The sequence below is a fragment of the Ornithorhynchus anatinus genome, chromosome 9, assembly GCF_004115215.2.
Source record: "Ornithorhynchus anatinus isolate Pmale09 chromosome 9, mOrnAna1.pri.v4, whole genome shotgun sequence".
Lineage (NCBI taxonomy): Eukaryota > Metazoa > Chordata > Mammalia > Monotremata > Ornithorhynchidae > Ornithorhynchus > Ornithorhynchus anatinus.
In genome coordinates, this window is record NC_041736.1 from 5,493,720 (window position 1) to 5,514,462 (window position 20,743).

The window sequence follows — 20,743 nt, forward strand, 5'->3', positions numbered from 1 at the left end:
GGGGATTGCTGGACCCTCAGGAGGCAGCTCGGCTAATGAAAGATCATTTCTCTCCAGCAGATATTCTGTCCTCCTCTCAGCTCCACAAGTTCCCAGAGACCAGTATAAGAGATTTGCTTCTGCCATCTCCCAAGTCTCCAGGGTCCAGTGGAAGAGATTTACCTCTACGAGTCTCAGTCCCTGGCTGTCTTCCCAGCCCTCCCTCAGTCTCTCAGTTTTCTTCCTCATTTCCTTTTGAGCGGTCTCCTCTGCTGGCCTTCTTTTTTTTTTTTTTTTAATGGTATTTGTTAAGCCCTTAATTATGTGCCAGGCACTGAACTAAGCACTGGAGTAGATAGACACGAGTCAGTCAGGTTGGACACAGTCCATGTCCCACAAAAGGCTCAGAGTACTAATCCCCGTTTGACAGAAGGGGTAACCGAGGAACAGAGAAGTGAAGTGCCTTGCCCAAGGTCACCCAGCAGGCAAGTGGCGGAGCCGGGTTTGGGACCCGAGTCCTTCTAGTTTCCAGGCCTGTGCTCTATCTACCAGGCCACGTTGCTTCTCCTGATCGTTCTCCTGGCCTCCCGATCTTCCCCAGCTCTATTTCCTCTGTATTTCGGGATCTTCTCCGACCACGCCCCGGCTGGCCCGATCTCAGGGTCTCCGTTCTTTCCGAATGCCCCTCGCCTCTTCAACGAGGTGCCCCGTCATCTAATGGATGCCAGAATTGCTTTGTTGGGTTTAGATTGCTGACTCTGGAAGCTACCCAGATGTCATTTCTATTTGGCTCAGCGCGGAGTCCTCTGGTTGGCACCCCCAGGGCACCTTTCTGTTTGTTTATTTCTCGTATTTATAGCCGTCGTGGCTCCATCCGGCCTCAGAGCACTTTGATTCATCTCCCTAACCTGCCTCCTTTCACGGGGAGATTTTTCTCAGCAAGGAGGAAGCTGCCAGAGTCTCACTGGCTTCTACAGATTGGCGGACTTCCTCCTCCCCACTAACCACTGGATCGTGTTCGACGACTTGAAATACAATAATAACCGTGATATTTGTTTAGCGCTTATTATGTACCAAGCACCGTACTGAGCACTGGGGTGGATACGAGCAAATTGGATTGGACACGGTTCCTGTCTCGCGTGGAGCTCACAGTCTCATTCCCCAGGTTACGGATGAGGTAACTGAGGCACAGCGAAGTTTATAATGATAATAGTATTCGTTAAGCACTTACTATGTGCCAAGCACTGTAGTGACCTGCCCAAGTCCACACAGCAGAAAAGTGGCGGAGCTGAGAGTAGAACCCATGACCTTCTGACTCCCGGGCCCGTGCGCTATCCAAATACTCCATGCAGCTTGAAACTCAGCTTGCTGGGATCTTATTGGAAATGCGGAGTTGGTGCTGGGGAAGGATTTCGGGATTGTCGACGGCACGAATAGATCCTGGGCTGACTCTTCTTTTTTTGTTTTTAATGATATTTGTTAAGCGCTTATTACGCGCCAGGCACTGGGATAGATACAAGCAAATCAGGTTGGACACGGTTCCTGTCCCACGTGGGGCTCAATGTTTTAATCCCCATTTCCCATATCGAGTAACCGAGGCACGGAGAAGTCAAGTCAAGCCAAGCAGATAAGGGGAAGAGCTGGGATTAGAACCCAGGTCCTTCTGTCTTCCAAGCCCATGCTCTATCCAGTAGGACACACTGCTTCTAGATGCCCCTCAGAGGAGGCAACGGAGGCAGAGAACCCCGGCCGCTATCCGCTCTGGGGCTGTCAGTGCTGGAAACGGACCCGGTCCTTTCCTGGAGAGACTCTCTCACGGGCGTTTCTGAAAAAATTCAAACACTGCACCTGCCTTCCCGGCTGCCATTTTAGAAATGCTTCCGCCTCAGAGCCACTTTGTCCCACCGCTCAGCCGGGCGTCTGGGAGAGGCTGGTGAAGCCTTAATCCCCACGAATGGATCAGTTGCGGGCGGACCGTCGCTCACCCTGGGAGCTGCCGGGCAGATATTGTTACGGGAAGTAAGGAGGCCGGATGGAGTTTCCCCGTCTCCCGGACAATCGCCCTCTCTTCAGGGACCCTGGACTCGGGGCCCGAAACAAGGAACGCTAAGCTTCTTAACCGTGTGATCTGGAGCCAGGGGAGATCCGCTCGCAGCTGTGGCGACTCCAGTTGGAAAGCCGACTGGCTCGAGCAATGCTTTGAAGGAACAATGGGCAAAAAAAATGGCCTGCATCTCTAAGAGACCCTTGCTTCCTCTTTATCAGATCGAGTATCGGTTAGCTGGGGATTGGGCACGATCACCTGGGCCTGGAGCTGAGGGAGCGTTTATTTCCACTGCAATCTTTCCGATGATCCATTCCCAACTGGCACACTGCCTCAGGGGAGGGCTGACGTGGGTGTTTGGCCAAACCCTCTGGAGGTCGTGGAGCGCGGTCGGCCATCTTGGGCTATTTTTGAAAAAGGGACGCGTGTTCCCATCCTCTGGCTCACTGCAAATGCTTCCACTCCCGGGCCCAGGCTGGAACGTATGCTCGGTCCCGCCGCTTGGCCTACGGGAAAGAGACCCGATGTTGGAGTCAGAGGACCCGTGTTCTGATCCCGGCTCCACCACTTGCCTGCGGTGTGACCTTGGACAAGTAACTTAACCTCTCTGTGCCTCAGTTTCCTCATCTGTAAAATGAGGAGGAAGTCCTACTCCAAATTCTGGGCAGGTTGAATCCCACAGCCCTCTATCCTCCTCTCCTCCAGTCAGTAAATCATTTTTATTGACTGACTGTCTCCTATCGACTTCACGTGGTCCGTGAGCGGGGAGGAGGTATACGAGCCGAGGATGCCGACACTATGGCCTTGGTTTCAGGAAAAAGGATTTGAACAGTCCGTTTCTTATGATAGTCAGAATGGTTAAGGATACGAAGGGAGAAACCATTCAGAAGAGATTTGGCCCCGCCAGTGTGGCCTAGGGGAAAGAGCACAAGCCTGGGAGTCAGAAGACCTGGATTCTAATTTGGCTCTGCCATTTGTCTGCTGTGTGACCTTGGGCAAGTCACTTCACTTCTCTCTGCCTCATTTACCCGTCTGTCAAATGGGGATTAAGACTGGGAGCCCTTTGTGGGTCAGGGATTGTGTCTAACCTACGGCACTTTACAGTGCTAAGTGATTAGTACACACTAAGCACTCGATAAATACGATTGAATGAATAACCCGATTAGCTTGTATGTACAAGTTAACAAATACCATTAAAAAAAATGTAAACAAAAATAAAAAAGCTGGGTGGGGTGGTCTCTTAAAAGCTAGCATAATCCATCACTCGGGACCATATGGGAGTCAGCTGTAGAGGCCAGATAGGAATTTTAGTTGGAGAAAATTGTTGGCAGACAATGCCAGATGGAAACTTTAGGTTTTAATTTCCCAGTTTCTCAAGGTGAGTGGCAGCTCACTCAATCCCACACAGGCCACATGCCCTTAGAGCCCCACATCTTGTGTAGATTAGATCTTGAGTGAAGAATCCCCTTTGGCTATTTCTCAGTTGGCATCCCTACCCCTGACCCCCTCCCTCACCTCAAAAGGTTGAGGTCATTTGCCTGTTGCTCGGAGCCCGGCTGAGGTGGAGGGAAGAACCAGCGGCCTTGGGAGATTTTCATTTCCTTGGAGCTAAAACATTGCCCGGCACTTGGTCGCGAGAAGGTCAGATTTTAAAGACCGGCCCGTCGCATTCCCTCCCAAGCGCGAGATGAAGACTCCCGGGCCGCGGCCTGGCGGGATGGAGCCTAAGTTGAGGAGGGCTTGGAGTGGAAACGTGAATTTGGAAAAGGCGATCAATTCCTGCCGCTCATTTCTCTCTCTCTGCTCAGCCACTCCCTACCCTGGTGGATTTAAGTGTTTCACCTGCGAGAAGGCAGCCGACAACTACGACTGCAACCGGTGGGCCCCCGATGTCTACTGCCCCAGAGGTACGCCCTGATCTCTGACGGTTGGGGGGCTCGCCGGGATCCCTAGCTTCAGTGGGGGTCTTTGTGGTCACTGGCGTTCGGTGGGGGAGGTCGTCGACATGCCTGGCTTTGGTGGGGGTCATCCTGGTTCCTGACATTCAGGGTGGGAGGTGTGGGGGCGGTCAAAGGGATTCCTGGCTTTGGTGGTGGTTGGCAAGATCCTTGGCATTCTGGGTTGGCGGAGAGGGGCGTCGGGATCCCCAGCATTCATTTGTGGGGGTCGTCGTGACCCCAGAGTTCTGAAATCCCTTTCAGGGATCTAAACCCCGAACCGAATCGACCATCACCGGCTCACGTCTGCCCCTGCGCTTAGTACAGCGGGTGGCTTGGCCAAAAACCGAATCAATCCCATCACTATTATTTATTTCAATTTGACGCTAAGCTTTCACCTCCCTCTGGGGCCCGCTAGAGGAAGGAAGGAAGGAAGGAAGGAAGGAAGGAAGGAAGGAAGGAAGGAAGGAAGGAAGGAAGGAAGGAAGGAAGGAAGGAAGGAAGGAAGGAAGGAAGGAAGGAAGGAAGGAAGGAAGGAAGGAAGGAAGGAAGGAAGGAAGGAAGGAAGGAAGGAAGGAAGGAAGGGGACACGATGATAAATCCTGATTGCAAGCCCAAACTGCCTGAACTTGGTAGGCAGCAAATGTTTGTTTTCCTGAGGAGGCCAGGGATTCCTTCGACGTCTCTTTGGAAGCTCCCCTCGGACAGGGACCGTGTCCCCTCTCCTTATTGTACTTTCCAGGCACTTACTGCGGTGCCTTACACTCAGGGGGCACTCAGTAGATACCATCACTATTCCTGGAAGGCAGGTGGCCGACGGGAGGCGTCCAAGACAGCGTGCGTGCCGGCTGGGGGGAGAGACGGACTGGTGGACTCTGACGGGTGAAACGTTTCCCCACTTGGAGGCCGGCTAGAAGCAGAGTTGCTAATGGGATGTCGCGGTCTGTTTGGCTCCTGGAAAATCCCGTTTCGGGGCCTGTGTCCCTCCAGCCCATTCCCCGGGTCCCTCCCCCGGCCCAGCCCCGGCTAGGTGCCAACGCGATTCCGCTGGGGGCGAGACTCCCTGCCCCTCCGTGGGAATGGTCTGAACCTCAGGCTAGGGAGCCCAGGACGGGGAAGAAACTCAAACCCATTCCCAATCTTTAGAACAAAGGCTCCAGAATCCTTTTAGTGTGTTATCGGCAGGCTGAGTTCTCACGTAGCTCAAGGGCTGACCTCGAGGTTCACCTGGTGGGTGGGTGGGAGGGGGACAGCTGGGTCCGGGGAAAGATCTGCAGACTTCGTTAACCATCCGCTGCATTTTAACGACTCAGAGAAGCATTATGATCTAGCGGAAAGGCCACAGACCTGGACGTCAGAAAGACCCGAGTTCTAATCCCAGCTCTGCCACCTGTCTGCTGTGTGACCCCGGGCAAGTCAGTTCATTTTCTAAGTTTGCCTAAGTTACTTCCTGTGTAAAATAGGGATTACGACTCTGAGCCCCATGTGGGACGGGGACTGTGTCCCACCTCGTATGCTTGTGCCCACCCTGGTGCTTAGTACAGTGTCTGGCACCTAGTAAGCTCTTAACAAATGCCACAGTTATTAGCCAGTGGGGTCTGCGTGTGGTGCTGGTAATTGCCCTGGGAACCTCTCTCCCACACCTGACTGCTAAAAGCACACCAGCTGCCAGCAGCCTGCCTTTATTGGCCAATAAATAACACCCGAAGGCGAGCCGCCGCAGCTCTGCTGGGTTCAGAGGAAGAGAGCTTCCTCTGTGATAGAATGCAAGTTCCCAGCTTCTTCAGTGAACTTTTCCAAAGGCCGATTCCTCCTTCCTGAGGTGGAGGAAGATTCTGCCTCTTCCCAAAAGTAACACTGCCAGAGCCCTGTCTCTGATTGTTTTCTGATTCCTCGGGGGTTCTCCCAAGCGCTAAGTACTGTGCACCTGGTAAGTGCTCTATAAATACTATTGGTTGAGCTCGTGGAGGACACTTAGAGAATTCAGACAACCTTAGAAGAGGCAAGGGTCTTGAGGGGTCTCTTAGGCCGTGCCCCTGCCTCCAAGCAAATGGCGACATCCATGCGAATGCTGTGTTTGTTAGGCACGAGCCTCAGAGCGAGGCCATCCCGAGGCTTCCCTCGGTTTCCTCAGCAACTCGCCCATCCCTGGCCGGGCTCTTCTCTGAATCCTCAATGGAGCCCGCCACTCCCCCTTCTAAGGTCAGACTGGAGGGGGAAAGGGAGGGAGTGTGTGCCCAGAGGAAATGGAGAAGGCGGTGAGTCGGTGCCCTTCCCGTGCTTGCATTCTGAATAAAGTCCAGCGGGCTGGGAGAACGACCTCTCTTCTGGCAGAGGGACCCTCTACCCCAGCCCCTTCCCCTTCGGTTTCCTTGGCCGAGAGCTCCCTGAAGGACCAGCTTTCCCCAGCCCTCCGACCCCCGTTTGCACCCTCGACGAAGATGTTTTTCCTTCTCGGCAGAGGCCCGTTACTGCTACACCCAGCACACCATGGCGGCCTCCGGAAACAGCGTCTCGGTCACCAAGCGCTGCGTGGCCCTGGAGGACTGCCTATCCACCGGATGTGTAGACTTGGAGGTCGAAGGACACAAGGTCTGAGGATTTATTCATTCCGTCGTGTTTATTGAGCGCTTACTGTGTGCCAAGCACTTTACTAAGTGCTTGGGGGAGTAAAGTATAACAAAAAAAGGAAACGTTCCCTGCTCACAACGAGCTTGCATCCTAGAGCGCCGTCGGCTTCCCGACGCAGCCACCCTTTGGCTTCCGTGGCGGCTTCTGGCCACGGGCGAATCAATCGATCGATTATTTATTGAGCGCTTACTGTGTGCAGGGCACCGTACTAAGCACTTGGGAGAGGACATTATGATGGATTTGAAAGATGTGTTCCCTGCCCACAGGGAGCTTACGTGCTAGAACGGGAGGTGGATGTTAAAGTAAGGTTTCTTCTATGGTATTTGTTAAACGACGACTGTGTGTCAGATATCGTTCTAAGTGCTGGGATACAGACAAGTTAATAAGGTTGGACCCAGACCCTGTCCCGCGTGGAGAACGGGAGAATTGAGGCAGAGAGAAGTGAAATGACTTGCCCAAGGTCACAGAGCAGACGAGTGGCAGAGGTTGGGATTAGAACCCAGGTCTTTCTGACTTCTGACTCCCAGGCCTGTGCTTTCTCCTCTAGGCCACTTCCGCGCTGGTTAGTTTAGATGACGGCACCTCTACTGTGTGAGCACAAGCTGTCTATTTGCTGATTAGGATGTGAAATACAACACTTGGAAAATTAGATATGGATATACGTATACTCCAAGTCTTCTACTATGGATATATATGACCACCGGCGTGATTTAGAAAAGCAGCGAGGTTGAATGATACCACAGTGTAGCAGACGCATTCCTCGCCGACAGTGAGTTTACAATCTAGGATTAAGACTGAGTCCCATGGGGAACGTGGACTCGGTCCGACCCGAGCAGCTTGTATCTACCACAGCGCTGAGAACAGAGCTTGACACATAGGAAGCGCTCATCAGATCCATCATCGTTGTAATTATTATCATTATTAGATCGTTCTGGTCGGATGGGGCGTTGACGTCGGACAGCTGTGGGTTAGCTGGGGAATAGGGTCGTCGCGGTGGAAAACCCCGGCCTCCCTGGCCTCCCGGGAAGCGGCGTGATATAGTGGATAGAGCCCGGGCCTGGGAGGCGGAAGGTCACGGGTTCTAATCCCGGCTCTGCCGCTTGTCTGCTCTGTGACCTTGGGCAAGTCATTCCACGTCTCTGTGCCTCTGTTACCTCGTAGGGATTGTGCCCCACGTGAGACAGGGACGGTGTCCGCCCAGATCAGCTTGTATCTACCCCAGATCTTAGTACTGTGCCTGGCACATAGTAAGCGCTTAACCGATACCATAATAATTATTATTATTATTGAGTCGCCCCCCTCGCCCCCAGGCTGGGGTTGTTCCCTCCTAAAACCCCCTCCCCCCGGCTCTGCCTTCAGCCCCCGGGCTCTCCCTTGCAGGTCTGCACCGCCTGCTGCCAGGGCAACATCTGCAACCTGCCGCTGCCTCGCAACGCGTCGGACGCCACCTTCGCCACCACGTCCCCCATCGGCCGCACCGGGCGGCAGGGGCACGGCCTGGCCCTGATCGCCTCGTGTCTGTGCGCGTGGCTGGGGCTTTCGTCGTAGCGACGCCGCGTCGCCTGGCGGGGCACCGACCGAGCAGGCGGGGTGAGAGGGAAAAGCCTCGCCGTGGAGTGGACGTTCTGGGGTCGACTCGGCTCGGGCTCCCTGCCTTGAGATGCCGCGAGCCCGGGGAAGCGGCCCGATTGTCTCCAGAAGGCCGGAGGCCAACGGTCTCCAGGAGTCCGGAGGCTGACCGTCTTCAGGAGGCCAGAGCCCCTTCCAAGCCAGCCCCCTACCTGGAGCAACCCACGGAAGCGACAGAGTCTCAGACGCTCAGCAACTGGATCTGTTATTTAGGAGGAGGTCCCAAAAGCCTGCTGGATCTTTCTGTTTTTGTTAAAGATCTCCTCCCTCTGCCCCCCCAATTTGTCTTTGTGGAGACTCCTGATTGAGCACTGGGGTTTGCGCCTTCAACCTGGAGCTGGGTGGTTTTTTTCCAAAGGAAAACTGACTTTTTCACTCAAGGATGAGGCTCAGCTGGGTGCAGATTCTTCTCTCCCCTTGTGTTTCGGGGTAAGGGAGGCCGGGAAGGGGGACTGTAATAGATTTGCCTTGGGTGATGTGGATGTATTCCCCCCACGCTCTCCCCCCAGTTGCAAGAAGTCACTCCTATTTCCAGCAGGTAGGAATGCTCCTCTCTGGGTCGTGGGGTTATTGGAAGGGAGAATTCCCGCTGAGGAGAACCAGAGGGGAATTCAGCTTTCCTTAATGCTCAGCAAGGCGCTTAGCTGCGTCTATTGGGAAGGGAAGCCCCCCGGCATTGAGAAGGTCAATCCCCGGGGGCTTCCTGGGCCCGAGTGAGAGTTTCCCGCAGGGAGGGGATGCCGGAGCACTTTGCGAGGGTGAGGTGGGAATCTGAGTCTCCTAGGTGTTAGGTCCGAGCGAGTATGTGGATCTGAGTGGTTATAAGGTCCGGCTTGTCTCCGCTTTTGGCTTTCGCTCTGATTATCATCATCGGTGGTATTTACTGGCGCTTATTATGTGCAGAGCACTGTATTAAGTGCTTAAAAGAGTACATTACAACAGAGTCGGCAGGCACGTTCCCTGCCCACAAGGAGCTTACAGTCTAGAGGGACTCGTCCCTGCTTGTAAATCGTCCCTGCGATATTGATTTCCGTAGACCGCCGCTGGAGACTCTCACGCTGTGCGAGGAGACTCTCACGCTGTGCGAGACGGTCCACCGTTCAGACCGGCGCACCCAGATTGAACCGCTTCTTTGGAAGAAGTCGTTTCGGCCGGTTCACCTGGCTCTGTTCTAAATGATCAGCAGTGCGACGCTTTGCCGTACGAAAGAGTTCCGTAGGTGGTGCGGATCGGGCAGGGTTTGATCCCGGACAGGCTTTCTGGGCGATTTTGCCCGCAGCAATCCCGGGATAAATTCCCTGCCTTGATCCCGTGCGGGTTGGGGGCTTCAGGTGTTGGGACTGGACTAGAGGGGATGAGAAACATCTTGACCCTGGGTTAGAAGGGACCTGTGAGAGCTCGTGTAAAACTGCCTGGCCACACCAGCGTCCCCGGCTTAGCCCCGGCCCTGGGATTACAGGGGCTCCTCGAGGGAAACGATTTCCAGAGAAAGCAATGGACTCTTCTCCCCCTGGGAAAACTGGGTGAGCATCTGGGACTTCGGTGCCGAGGAGGCTGGGTGACAAAATGTTTCAGCGCCTAATGACGATAATAATGGCATTCGTTAAGCGCTTATTAGGCGTCGAGCACGGTTCTAAGCGCCGGGGTACGTACAAGCTGATCAGGTCGGACACAGTCTCTCTCCCACATGGAGCTCACAGTCTTAATCCCCATTTTGCCGACGAGGGAACTGAGGCAGAGAGAAGGGAAGTGACTCGCCCAAGGTCACGGAGTCGACAAGCGGACCTCTCGCCAATCCCTCCTTGGCAGACCGCATGAATGACTCAGTACCGCAGAGGAGGGGTCTGCATGCATGCGCGAGTGTATGTGTATGTTGTCCCTGCCCTCGGGCACACCCCCCACCAGGCTCCCCGGAGAACCCGGTGGGCATCCAGAGACCCTCCCCCATCTTTGCCCCTATTTATTTTTCCTCCTTCCCTCAGCCTGCGGCCCCTTCCCCTCTCCCGGCGCCCCTGTCCTGCCCTGTATATACTGTACATGTTGTACATGGATGAATAAAGGATCTACAGCTCCGCCGTCTGCAAATGATTCCCGCTCCAGAGTTGCGATATCCCAGAACCCTGTCCTGGTCCGGAAGGGAAAGACCACCTCGCCCACCTCCTCCTCGGCCTTTGGCCTGATCTTTAACATCTCCTCTTGCCCTCAAGCACGAGACGGTATAGTATTTATTAAGCCCCTATCACGTGCCAAACACTGGACTGGATGCAGGCAATCGGGACGGCTCAGGGCTCATGCTCTGAGGGAGGGGAGTAGGGGGCTTAGCTCCATTTTACGGATGAGGAAACAGAGATCCAGAGAGGTGAGCCGACTTGCCTGAGGTCACACAGCAGGCCCGGGCAGAGCTGGAATTCGAACCCAAGTCTGCTAACACCCAGCCCCTTCCTCTTCCCACCAGGTCGCTCTGCCTCTCACGTTTCTGTTTTCTGGAAGGAAACTCAGACCAGAGCGTCGCCGACGAGCCCCCCCCGGGAGACGGGGACCGTGTCCGATCTGATTATACTGTATCTACCCCGGTGTTTAGCACAGTTCTGGGCACTTTGAGAAGCAGTGTGGCCTAGTGGAAAGAGCACGGTCCTGGGGGGGGGGGGGGTCGGAGGACCCGGGTTCTAATCCCGCTCCGCCACTTACCTGCTGTGTGACCATGGGCAAGTACCTAACTTCTCTGTGGCTCGGTTCTCTTGTTCTCCTTCCTACTTAGATCGTGAACCCCGTACGGGACAGGGACTGTGGGCAACTTGATTAACTTGTATCTACCCCGGCGCTTAGAACGATGTTTGACGCGTAGTGAGCACTTTACAAGTACCGTGAAAGGGTCATTTCTCTTATCCAGGTTCGAAAAATTGGACGTCTGAAAATGTCCCGTGAGTTCCTCCTCGCCGTTCCCTCCCACAGGGCGGTCCAGGGCGAGCCGGCTATCCACTGGCCGCTGGCCCGGAATACGGGAGATGTCCCGGTTGGGGCCGTGATTTCCCAGGACCTGAGTGGGTCAGGAAGGACCGGCCGACAGGGTTTCCCCATGGAGCTATAACCCCCCCGACTTTCCTATTCTTTCCTGCCTCTCCTTTGCCCCCTCCAGCTGCCAAAATGGGGAATCCTGATGGTTCGGGCCTGGGAAGGGAGGTGGGCAAGGGGCGCCTTAAAAGTGACCGCCAGAAGCGGATACCCCCGAGGCAGCTACCTCGGGGGACGCTTTGGCTGCTTTGTTTTTTATTCTGGTATTTGCTAAGTGCTTACGATGTGCCAGGCACTGTAATTAATTCATTGATTTATGGTGTTAAGCGCCTACTATGTGCCAGGACTGTTCTAAGCGCTGGGGTAGTTACATGTCCCATGTGGGGCTCACAGTCATAATCCCCATTTTACAGATGAAGTCACTGAGGCACAGAGAAATGAAGTGAATTGCCCAAAGTCACACGGCTGATAAGTGGCAGAGCCGGGATTAGAACCCACGACCTCTGACTCCCGAGCCTGGGCTCTTGCCACTAAGCCACGCTGGGATAGATACGAGCCAAACATTTTGGACACCGTCCCTGTTCCACTTGAGGCTTCCGGTCTTAATCCCCATTTTACCGATCAGGGAACCGAGGCCTAGCGAAGTGCCGACAGGGAATGGGTCTGTTTATTTTTGTGTCGTTCTCTCCCAAGCGCTTAGTACAGTACTCTGCACGTAGCGCTCAATAAATGCGATTAAATGAATGAAGAGGCAAAGGCGGGAATAGAACCCAGGTCCTTCGGATTCCCGGGCCCGTGTACTCTCTACTAGGCCCCACCGCTTCTCTTTGGTGTCACCTAAACGAGCCTGGGCTCAAGAATCCAGCAGCGGGCCCTAGCCAGCGGAACGTGCGACGTCGAGGAGCCCGGAGCGGAAAGCACGACAATCCCTCCCCTGCCGAGGAAGGTCTAGTCATTGGGTTAGCAGTGGTGCTACGTACTGAACGCCCGCTGAGGGTAATGCATTGGACTCTGCACTTGGGAAAGTGGAGAAGACCGGTGGCGCTAAAAAGGTAAGGGACGGGAGAGACGAAGGTTCGTAGGAATAGCGTCTCGCCCTTCTCTGTTTTGACTCGCTCTACCGTGCAGGTCGAAACCCAATCAGGACTCACCTCAGGCCTCCAGAGAACCAAATGTCCAAACTGGCAACCAAAGTCCTACCGTGTGCTGGCCAACGGGTTGGGACAGCCCGGGGTCTGGTGCTGGAATCGACCGGAAACGGCTCGTAGAAGAGAAGAATGTGTGACCTTGGGCAAGTCACTCGACTTCACTCCACCGTCAGTGCGTTGTGGGCAGGGAATGTGCCTGCTTACAGTGACTGTGGTATTTCCTAAGTGCTTACTATGTGCCAGACACCCTACCCAGCACTGGGGCGGACACAAGCAAATGGGGTGGCCACGGTCCCTGTTCCAACCGGGGCTCTCAGTCTCAAGCCCCATTTTACAGGTGACGATGGTATGTGTTAAGCGCTTACTGTGTGCTAAACACTGTTCTAAGCGCTGGGGTAGATATAAGCTAATCAGGTTGTCCCCCGTGGGGCTCACGGTCTTCATCCCCATTTTACAGATGAGGGAACTGGGGCACCGAGAAGTGAAGTGCTTTGCCCAGGGTCACACGGCGGACAAGTGGAGGAGCCGGAATTAGAACCAGTGACCTCCTGACTCCTGGGTCCGTGCTCTGTTATTGTTCTATCGTACTCTTCCAAGCGCTTAGTACGGTGCTCTGCACACGGTAAGCGCTCAGTAAATACGATCGGCCGAATGAATGAACCTCTCTGCGCCTCCTCTGCAAAATAGGGGATTCAACACCTGCTCTCCCTCCTACTTAGACTGTGAGCCCCTGGCAGCACCTGATTATTTTATAGCTATCCCGCCACTTAGTACCGGGCTTGGCATATAGTAAGCACTTAGATCCAATTATTATTATCACTATCATTATTATTACTAAAGTTTCCTGGAAGCCCCAGGGATGAGCTGCTTTGTAGGGGGAGAGGGGGAAGGATCCTCTGTGACCCTCCTCCAACCGGTAGGTCCATGGGGGGCCACCGGCTTGAGAAGAAAGGTTCCCCATGCCCCCCCCCGCCCCCCCAAAATTGCTAAAACTGCAGCCCCCTGGCCAGAGGGAGCGGTCTTTATTCGGGCCCTTCTACGCCTTGGTGTCTGGGGGAGCTTCCTCTGGTGACTTGAGATAACCCTTCCCCTTCCCCACTTCACCTCCCCTCAGCTAAGCCCCCTCCCCGACCCTTTCCCTCTGCTCCTCCCCCTCTCCCTTTCCCTCCCCTCAGCACTGTGCTCATTTGTCTATATTTTTATTCCCCTATTTATTTGGTTAATGAGGCGGGCATCCCCTTGATTCTATTGATCGTAATTAAGTTGTCTTGTTTTTGTCCGTCTGCCTCCCCCGATTAGACGGCGAGCCCGTCATACGGGCGGGGACGGTCTCTATCTGTTGCCGACTTGTCCATTCCAAGCGCTTAGTACAGTGCTCTGCACGTAGTAAGCGCTCAACGAATACTATCGAATGAATATCACGAGGCTCCTTCTCAGGGGTCCACTAGGGCCTCGGGTTCCCGGGACCATCCCAGGTAACCAGAGAGGTCCTGCCGCTTTAACTTCCGAAGGTAGAGGGTGGCACAGGGCAAGCAGAGAAGCAGCGTGGCCTACGGGCTGGAGCCCAGGCCTGGGAGTCTGGAGGACCTGGGTTCTAATCCCAGCTCTTCCACTCGTCTGCTGTGTGACCCCGGGTGAGTCACCTCACCTGTGCAATGGGGATTGAGACTGTGAGCCCCACGAGGGACAGGGATGGTGTCCAACCCGATTTTCTCGTTTCCACCCCAGCGCTTAGTGTACGGTGCCTGCCCGAACGCTTAACAAATACCACGATCACAATCAATCATTCAATGGTATTTACGGAGCGCTTACCATACACGGAGCACCGGACTAAGCGCTTGGGAGGGGATGACAATTAGCGGACATGTTCTCGACCCATAATGAGCTTAGAGTCTAAGAGGGTCTGGGATTTTTTTCAGGAATCTCCGTCAGACAAGCCCATTCCCTACCCCCTAAGCCTCTGACTCTCCGCAAAGCAGAGAGCGGCTATTTTTTATTTTCCTCCTAGCGACTTAGCTGCTCTCCGGGAGATGCCCGGTCTGATCACGGTCTCGGCCGAGACGCTAACGGGATTACGTGACTGAAATTTCACGCCACCGGCCTGGGGTGGTCCAGGGAGAAGGGGAGCAACGAGGAGGAGGACCAGGGCCGTGACCTCTCTGTAGCTTGTCTACCTTTCTTAATTGTACTGGCCAGAATCCTACCTCACTGATTACTGTAAATGTTCTCAAGGGACCCAAAGGAAAATGCACATTTCTGGTCAGAGAGGGCCGCTACACAATATGGGAAGATTTCCTAAGAAAAGTGCCGAGGTTTATAGGAGCTGTAAATTAGCAGCGGGTCTACGGAATAGGAGGATCCGGTGTGGCGGATGGAGCCAGCGGGGAGGGGGAAGGATTGTGGAAAAAGCGTGGAAATGCTTTTCCACCAGAACACAAAAAAGTCAGAATTAGGAATTAGATCGGTTTTAAAGTCGGTGGGGAAAGATGGAATGTCGCAGAGATACTGCCGTTTCTTTTTTTTCAAATGATCCTTATTTAGAGCTACGTGCCAAGCACTGTACCACGCACTGGGGGTAGATACGAGGTTATTAGGTCGGACACGATCCTGGTCCCACATGGGGGCTCACAGTCTAAATCCCTATTTTACAGATGAGGGAACTGCGGCACAGAAAAGTGAAGCGACTTACCCAAGGTGTCCCAGCAGACAAGGAACCGGGATTAGAATCCAGATCTAGGGAAGCAGCGTGACCTAGTGGATTGAGCACAGGCCTGGAAGTCAGAAGGACCTGGGTTTTAATCCTGGCTCTGCCACTTGTCGGCTGTGTGACCTTGGGCGAATCACTTCATTTCTCTTTGCCTCAGTTTCCTCATCTATAAAATGGGGATTGAGACGGTGACTCATGTGGGACAGGGACTGAGTCGAAACCTATTTCCTTGTATCCTCCCTAGTGCTTAGTACTGTGCTTGACACATAGTAAGCGCTCAGTAAATACCACCATTATTAATTATTATTAAGCGCTTACTATGTACTTACTATATTAGAGAAGCAGCGTGACTCAGTGGATAGAGCACAGGCTTAGGATTCAGAAGTCATGGGTTCTAATCCCGGCTCCGCCACTTGTCAGCTGTGTGACTTTGGGCAAGTCCCTTCACTTCTCTGTGCCTCAGTTCCCTCATCTGTAAAATGGGGGTGCAGACTAGGAGCCTCACGTGGGACAACCCGATTACCCTGTATCCACCCCAGTGCTTAGAACGGTGCTCGGCACACAGTAAGCGCTTAACAAACACCAACATTATTATATGACTATGTGGGTTTCCCAGTCTCAATCCCCATTTTACAGATGAGGTAACCGTGGCCCGGAGAAGCGAAGTGACTTGCCCAAATTCATACAGCAGACGAGTGGCACAGCTGGAATTAGAACCCATGACTTTCTGACTCCCGGGCCTGCGCTCTATCCACTATGCCATGCTGCTTCTCAAGCCATTGAATATCGGGCTTCCTTTCCACAGGTGAGGCTTTCTACACCCCCTCAAGCAAGTGATTCCAGCCCAAACTTGTACTCGGGTTCCCTCTAATGATGACAGATTTTTGACTTCATAAAAGGCCACGTTTTTTTTCTCCCTGAATGAAAATATTTTCTGGATTGTTTTCACCAGTGAAGGCCAAAGCTCCTATCAGTAAGGTGAAGTCATAAGTGAAAATTCAACGGCCTGTTCTGTTCCGTGTTTATTTGGCACCAATCTCCGTGGGCTTTTCCTTATTCGTCCCCGTGGTCTGGGAGCTCGGTCTTCACCCCCCAGGCTTGCTTGCTGGCTGAGCAATTCTGATCGGAATGAAAAGAAACTCTTTCAAGCCACGAAATGGAATGCCAGATTGAGCTGTAAGGCCTTTTGAAGTTCAAGCCACCATGCTATTTGCTGACTGTCTGCTGGGTGTAATGTACTAAAAACTTAGAAGATACAAAAGAAAGAAGGGGCAAGTCCTTTTTTTGAAAACGGTATTTGTTATGCACGTACTGTGTACCAGGCCCTGTACTCAGCACTGGGGAAGAAACAAGATAATCGGGTTGGACACAATCCTTGTCCCACATGGGGCTCACAGACCAATCCACCGTTTTACAGATGAGGTAACTGGGGCACAGAGAAATGAAGAGACCTGGCCAAGGTCACACAGTAGACGAGAAGCGGAGCCGGATTTAGAATCCGGGTCCTCTGACTCCCAGGCCCACGCTCTTCTTCTTTAGGATATATCCCCCGTCTACGAGGAACTCTCAGGCTGTGAATTCTGTGGGGACCGTGACTCTTTTCCCGGTCACCGAGAGCTTGGCGAAGACGGGATGTTCACACTGGAGTTTGGAAGAAACGAAAATTTATTTTCTTCCCAAAAGAGTCTCGGGCCCCAAAGACCGGTGCCTTTTGGTTCCGTTCCTTCAGTTCTTGAACCTTAAGTCCTGGGAAGTCTACGGGCACCAAACTTGAGGCGTCGTCGATAATACTGATTCTATTTATTGCTATTGTTCTTGTCTGTCCGTCTCCCCCGATTAGACCGTAAGCCCGTCAAGGGGCAGGGATTGTCTCTATCTGTTACCGATCTGTCCGTTCCAAGCGCTTAGTACAGTGCTCTGCACATAGTAAGCGCTCAATAAATATTACTGAATGAATGAATGAATAATAAACTTTTATTCAAGGAAAGGTTTAAAATGTCTCCCTCCTCCCCACTGGTCATTTCTGATTGAGCCGTTCACAGACGCTGCTCCGGCGCGTGAGGAAAGAAATCATCCGATGAAAAAGAAAAACCTGAGGCAGATGGAATTTTTCACATCAGCCTGAAATTCGCCGGTGGAAAGGGGAGCAATCAGGATGCCAGTAAGTATTTCAATCAGTCAATCCGACAATCAGTGGTATTTATTGAGTACTTACCCGTGTTCTTGGAGTTGGTAGATGTATTCCCTGCCCACAAGGAGCTTACAGCCTAGAGGGGGACAGACATTAAAATAAATTACGGCTACGTACGTAAGTGCTGCGGCTGAGGGTGGCGTGCATATCGAGCGTTGAAAGGGTACATAGGTGATGCAGGTTTAGCAGGCCTGATGGGGGACGGCGGGAGGTGTGAGATGAAAGGAATTGAGGAGAAGGAGGCGATGGGAGAAGGAGAGAGGAGGACCAGGGAGAAAATAATGATAATAGTATTTGTTTTAGTGCTTACTATTCATTCAATCATTCAGTCGTATTTATTAAGCGCTTACTGTGTGCAGAGCACTGTACTGAGCGCTTGGGAAAAGTACAATACAGCAATAAAGAGCGACAATCCCTGCCCACGACGAGCTCACAGTCTCGAGGGCTGATTCCCCCAGAAGGCAAGGTTCTTTAAAAGCCCCAATACTTGGTCAGAGCAGAAACGATTGCGTTGCTCTTATTTTTTTATAGGTTATTTGCAGTTGATCTTTCCCTGCTCATTTTGGCCTAGCTCCGGAAGCTGAAGCCATCTTTCCAAGCGACAGTGGGCTGAACTCTTGACGCAGAGACGTGTTGCAGTCACTGAACCAGGTATCTTCCCTGGGTGGTACCTTCCCTCCCTGCGGCGTGGCGTTTCACTGGCAGAATGTTGTCTCGAATTGGTTAAGCGCTTAATCTGTGCCCAGCACCGTACCGAAGCACTGCGGTAGGTACAGGGGAACCAGGGCAGACACGGTTCCCGACCCAAACGGGGCTCGCAGTCTAAGTGGGAGGGAGGACAGGAATTACATTCCCATTTTATACATGAGGAAGCTTGAGGGGGAACAAAGCCAAGGTCCCAAAACAGACAGGTGGTGGAGTCAGGATTAGAACCCACGACCTCTGATTCCCTTGTGGAAGAGCAGGGGCCTGGGAGTCAGAGGACCTGAGTTCTAATCTTGCCTCTTCCATCTATCTGCTGTATGAACCTGGGCAAGTCCCTTCACTCCTCTGCGCCTCAGTTCCCTCGTCTGCAAAATGGGGATTCAATACCTGTTCTCCTTCCTATTTACGAGTCCCATGTGGGACCCGATTATCTCGTACCTACTCCAGCAGTTAGTACAGTGCTTGACGCCCAAAAAGCCACTTAGATACCACAGTTCTTACTTCCACTAGGGCACACTGCAGGCTTCTGCGTCTTTCTTCCTTGCAACGTCATCAGCCTCGTTGATGGGCAGAGAACCCGAGCCTGGGTCAAATGACGAGAAAGGGCCTGGGCCTCGGAGGCCTCGGGTTCTACTCCTAGTTCTGCCGCTGCCCGCTGTGTGGCCTCGAGCGACTCACTCAACTTCTCGCTGCCTGTTTCCCCATCTGTAAAATGGGGATTCGATAATTAATGATTTATTATTATTCTGGACACCTCCCCCCACCCATGGAGTCAGTGGCTGCTCTGCTCTGGATCTGAGCGGTTTAGACTTCCGGTGCTCTCTCCCACTAGGCTCTTTGCTAAGCTAGAAAACTCTAGAGAACCTGCCATGCGGAACGAAAGGGGCAGAAGAGAGTCTGGATTAGCCTAAGTTTGCCACAGTGGTTACGGGAGACCCTTGGAGAGTTTTGGGGTGACGTCGGGGAAAGGGATACGGGAAGAACTGAGCAGATTCCAGTTGCCCTGAGTGGGGGATGGGATGGACCGGGGAAGAGGAAGTGGCAGAAACGGGATGAGAGGGGGAGGTGGAGAGGTGAGGAGTTTCCCAAGTGATTAATACAGTGGTATTTCTTAAGCGCTTATTAGGGGCGGAGCACTGTTCTAAGCGCTGGGGTAGACACAGGGTAATCGGGTTGTCCCACGTGGGGCTCACAGTCTTCATCCCCGTTTTCCAGATGAGGTAACCGAGGCACAGAGAAGTGAAGTGACCTGCCCGACGTCACACAGCTGCCAAGCGGCGGAGCCAGGATCAGAAACCACGACCTCTGACTCCCAAGTCCGGGCTCTTTTCACCGAGCGGTGCTCCGCACGCAGTAAGTGCTCAACAGATACAACTGAGTCGGGGGGAGTTAGCACGTCATCTCTCCCATTTGGCCAGTGCTGGCTTACTCTCTGGGAGGTACCAGGTGGGACCGATAGGAGGGCAAGAGTTGGAGGGCAAAAGGCCCCAAGCACTCGAATCTTGCAGCAAACCCGGGTGGGAGAAACACGGGCCTGGTCACTGCCAGCCACGTGGCCAGAGTACCGAATAACCTGCCCCCGAACCCGGTGGACCCTCCCCGGCTCCGGCACTCTGCGGTCACGGAGACCAAAAGACGAGACCGGGGGAAGGGCCGGCGCTAGAAAAAAATGTGATCTGCTCGCCGATTCCTAGTTTCCCCAGCTCCCGACGTCACACCTCGGCACCTCGACGTCATCTTCAAGCGGTCGGCTGGCTAGCGGGAGGGCACGGGGCCCACGGGGCTGCCTTCCACGTCTCTCAACTCGGGGCCCTGCGGCGAGCGGGACGGGGTGGGAAAGGCGGGGGGCGGGTGCTTATCCGTGTGAGACCATCCGGCCCTCCCGGGTCACCGGCCACGCCCCGGTGCTCGTTTCTCTCGCACGAGTGCTCCCCCGGGTCTCCGACGGGATTAAGATGGAGCAGGCCCCACGCCGGGGAGAGACTCTGGGTCCGGCCTCGGCTGGCGGGCTGCGAAGCCGCTTTCTCGTCCCCGTCTCGGCCCCTGCGGGGAACTTCCCCTCTTCCGGCAGCCCCGGCCCTCTTGCGGATGCCCTTATGCTCTGCTACGTCTCCTACCTGAAACTTACTTTCACGTCAGTCTCCTCCAGTATCAGGCTGTCGCTGGTATTTTGGGAATGCTTCCTGGGCGCGGGCACTGTCCCAAACACCTGGTAGAGGACGACGGACTCGGTAGACACGTTTCCTGCCCACAACGAGCTCACGGTCCAGGGAACTCCTTGCGGGCACGGATCGTGTCGACCGGTTCTATGGAAGCGGTGTGGCCCCGTGGGGTCATCGAGACCTGGGTTCTGATCCTGCACTGCCACTTGCTGCTGTGTCACCTTGGGCGAGTCACGTAACTTCTCTGGGCCTCAGTTCCCTCATCTGTAAAATGGGGATTAAGGTTGTGAATGCCATGCGGGACACAGACTATCCAACCTAATTACCTTGTACCTACCCCGGCACTTAGCACGGTGCCTGGCATGTAGAAAGTGCTTAGCCCGGTGCTCTGCACACACTATACGCTCAGTAAATACCACTGAGCTAACGAAGCTAACCCGGGGGCTCTATTCCAAAATCTGGCCTGGACCCCCTCGCTCAAGTAAACACGGCATCACTCGGCGGCCGGTAGTTTAAAATCAGAGTTCTTTGCCGGGCTCGCTTGGGACCGGGTGTCTTTCTCTTCTGAGGTTAAGAATTAGGAAGGTGGAGAACTAAA

At 53.8% G+C, this 20,743-nt stretch overlaps 1 protein-coding gene across 8 annotated transcripts in view; it reads left to right on the forward strand.

Annotated features, from left to right (window-relative positions):
- LYPD6 (LY6/PLAUR domain containing 6) overlaps nucleotides 1-9,875 on the forward strand; it is a 34,745-nt gene extending 24,870 nt beyond the window's left edge. For 7 of the 8 annotated variants that reach the window (XM_029071542.2, XM_039913161.1, XM_039913162.1 and 4 more), the window contains 3 exons: nucleotides 3,832-3,930; nucleotides 6,422-6,552; nucleotides 7,951-9,875. In XM_029071542.2, coding sequence (XP_028927375.1) covers nucleotides 3,832-3,930; nucleotides 6,422-6,552; nucleotides 7,951-8,139 — 419 coding nt within the window. In that variant the 3' untranslated portion in view covers nucleotides 8,140-9,875. The remainder of the gene's footprint in view (nucleotides 1-3,831; nucleotides 3,931-6,421; nucleotides 6,553-7,950) is intronic. The other variant, XM_039913165.1, reaches the window with a different exon arrangement.
- The last annotated feature ends 10,868 nt before the right edge of the window (nucleotides 9,876-20,743 follow it).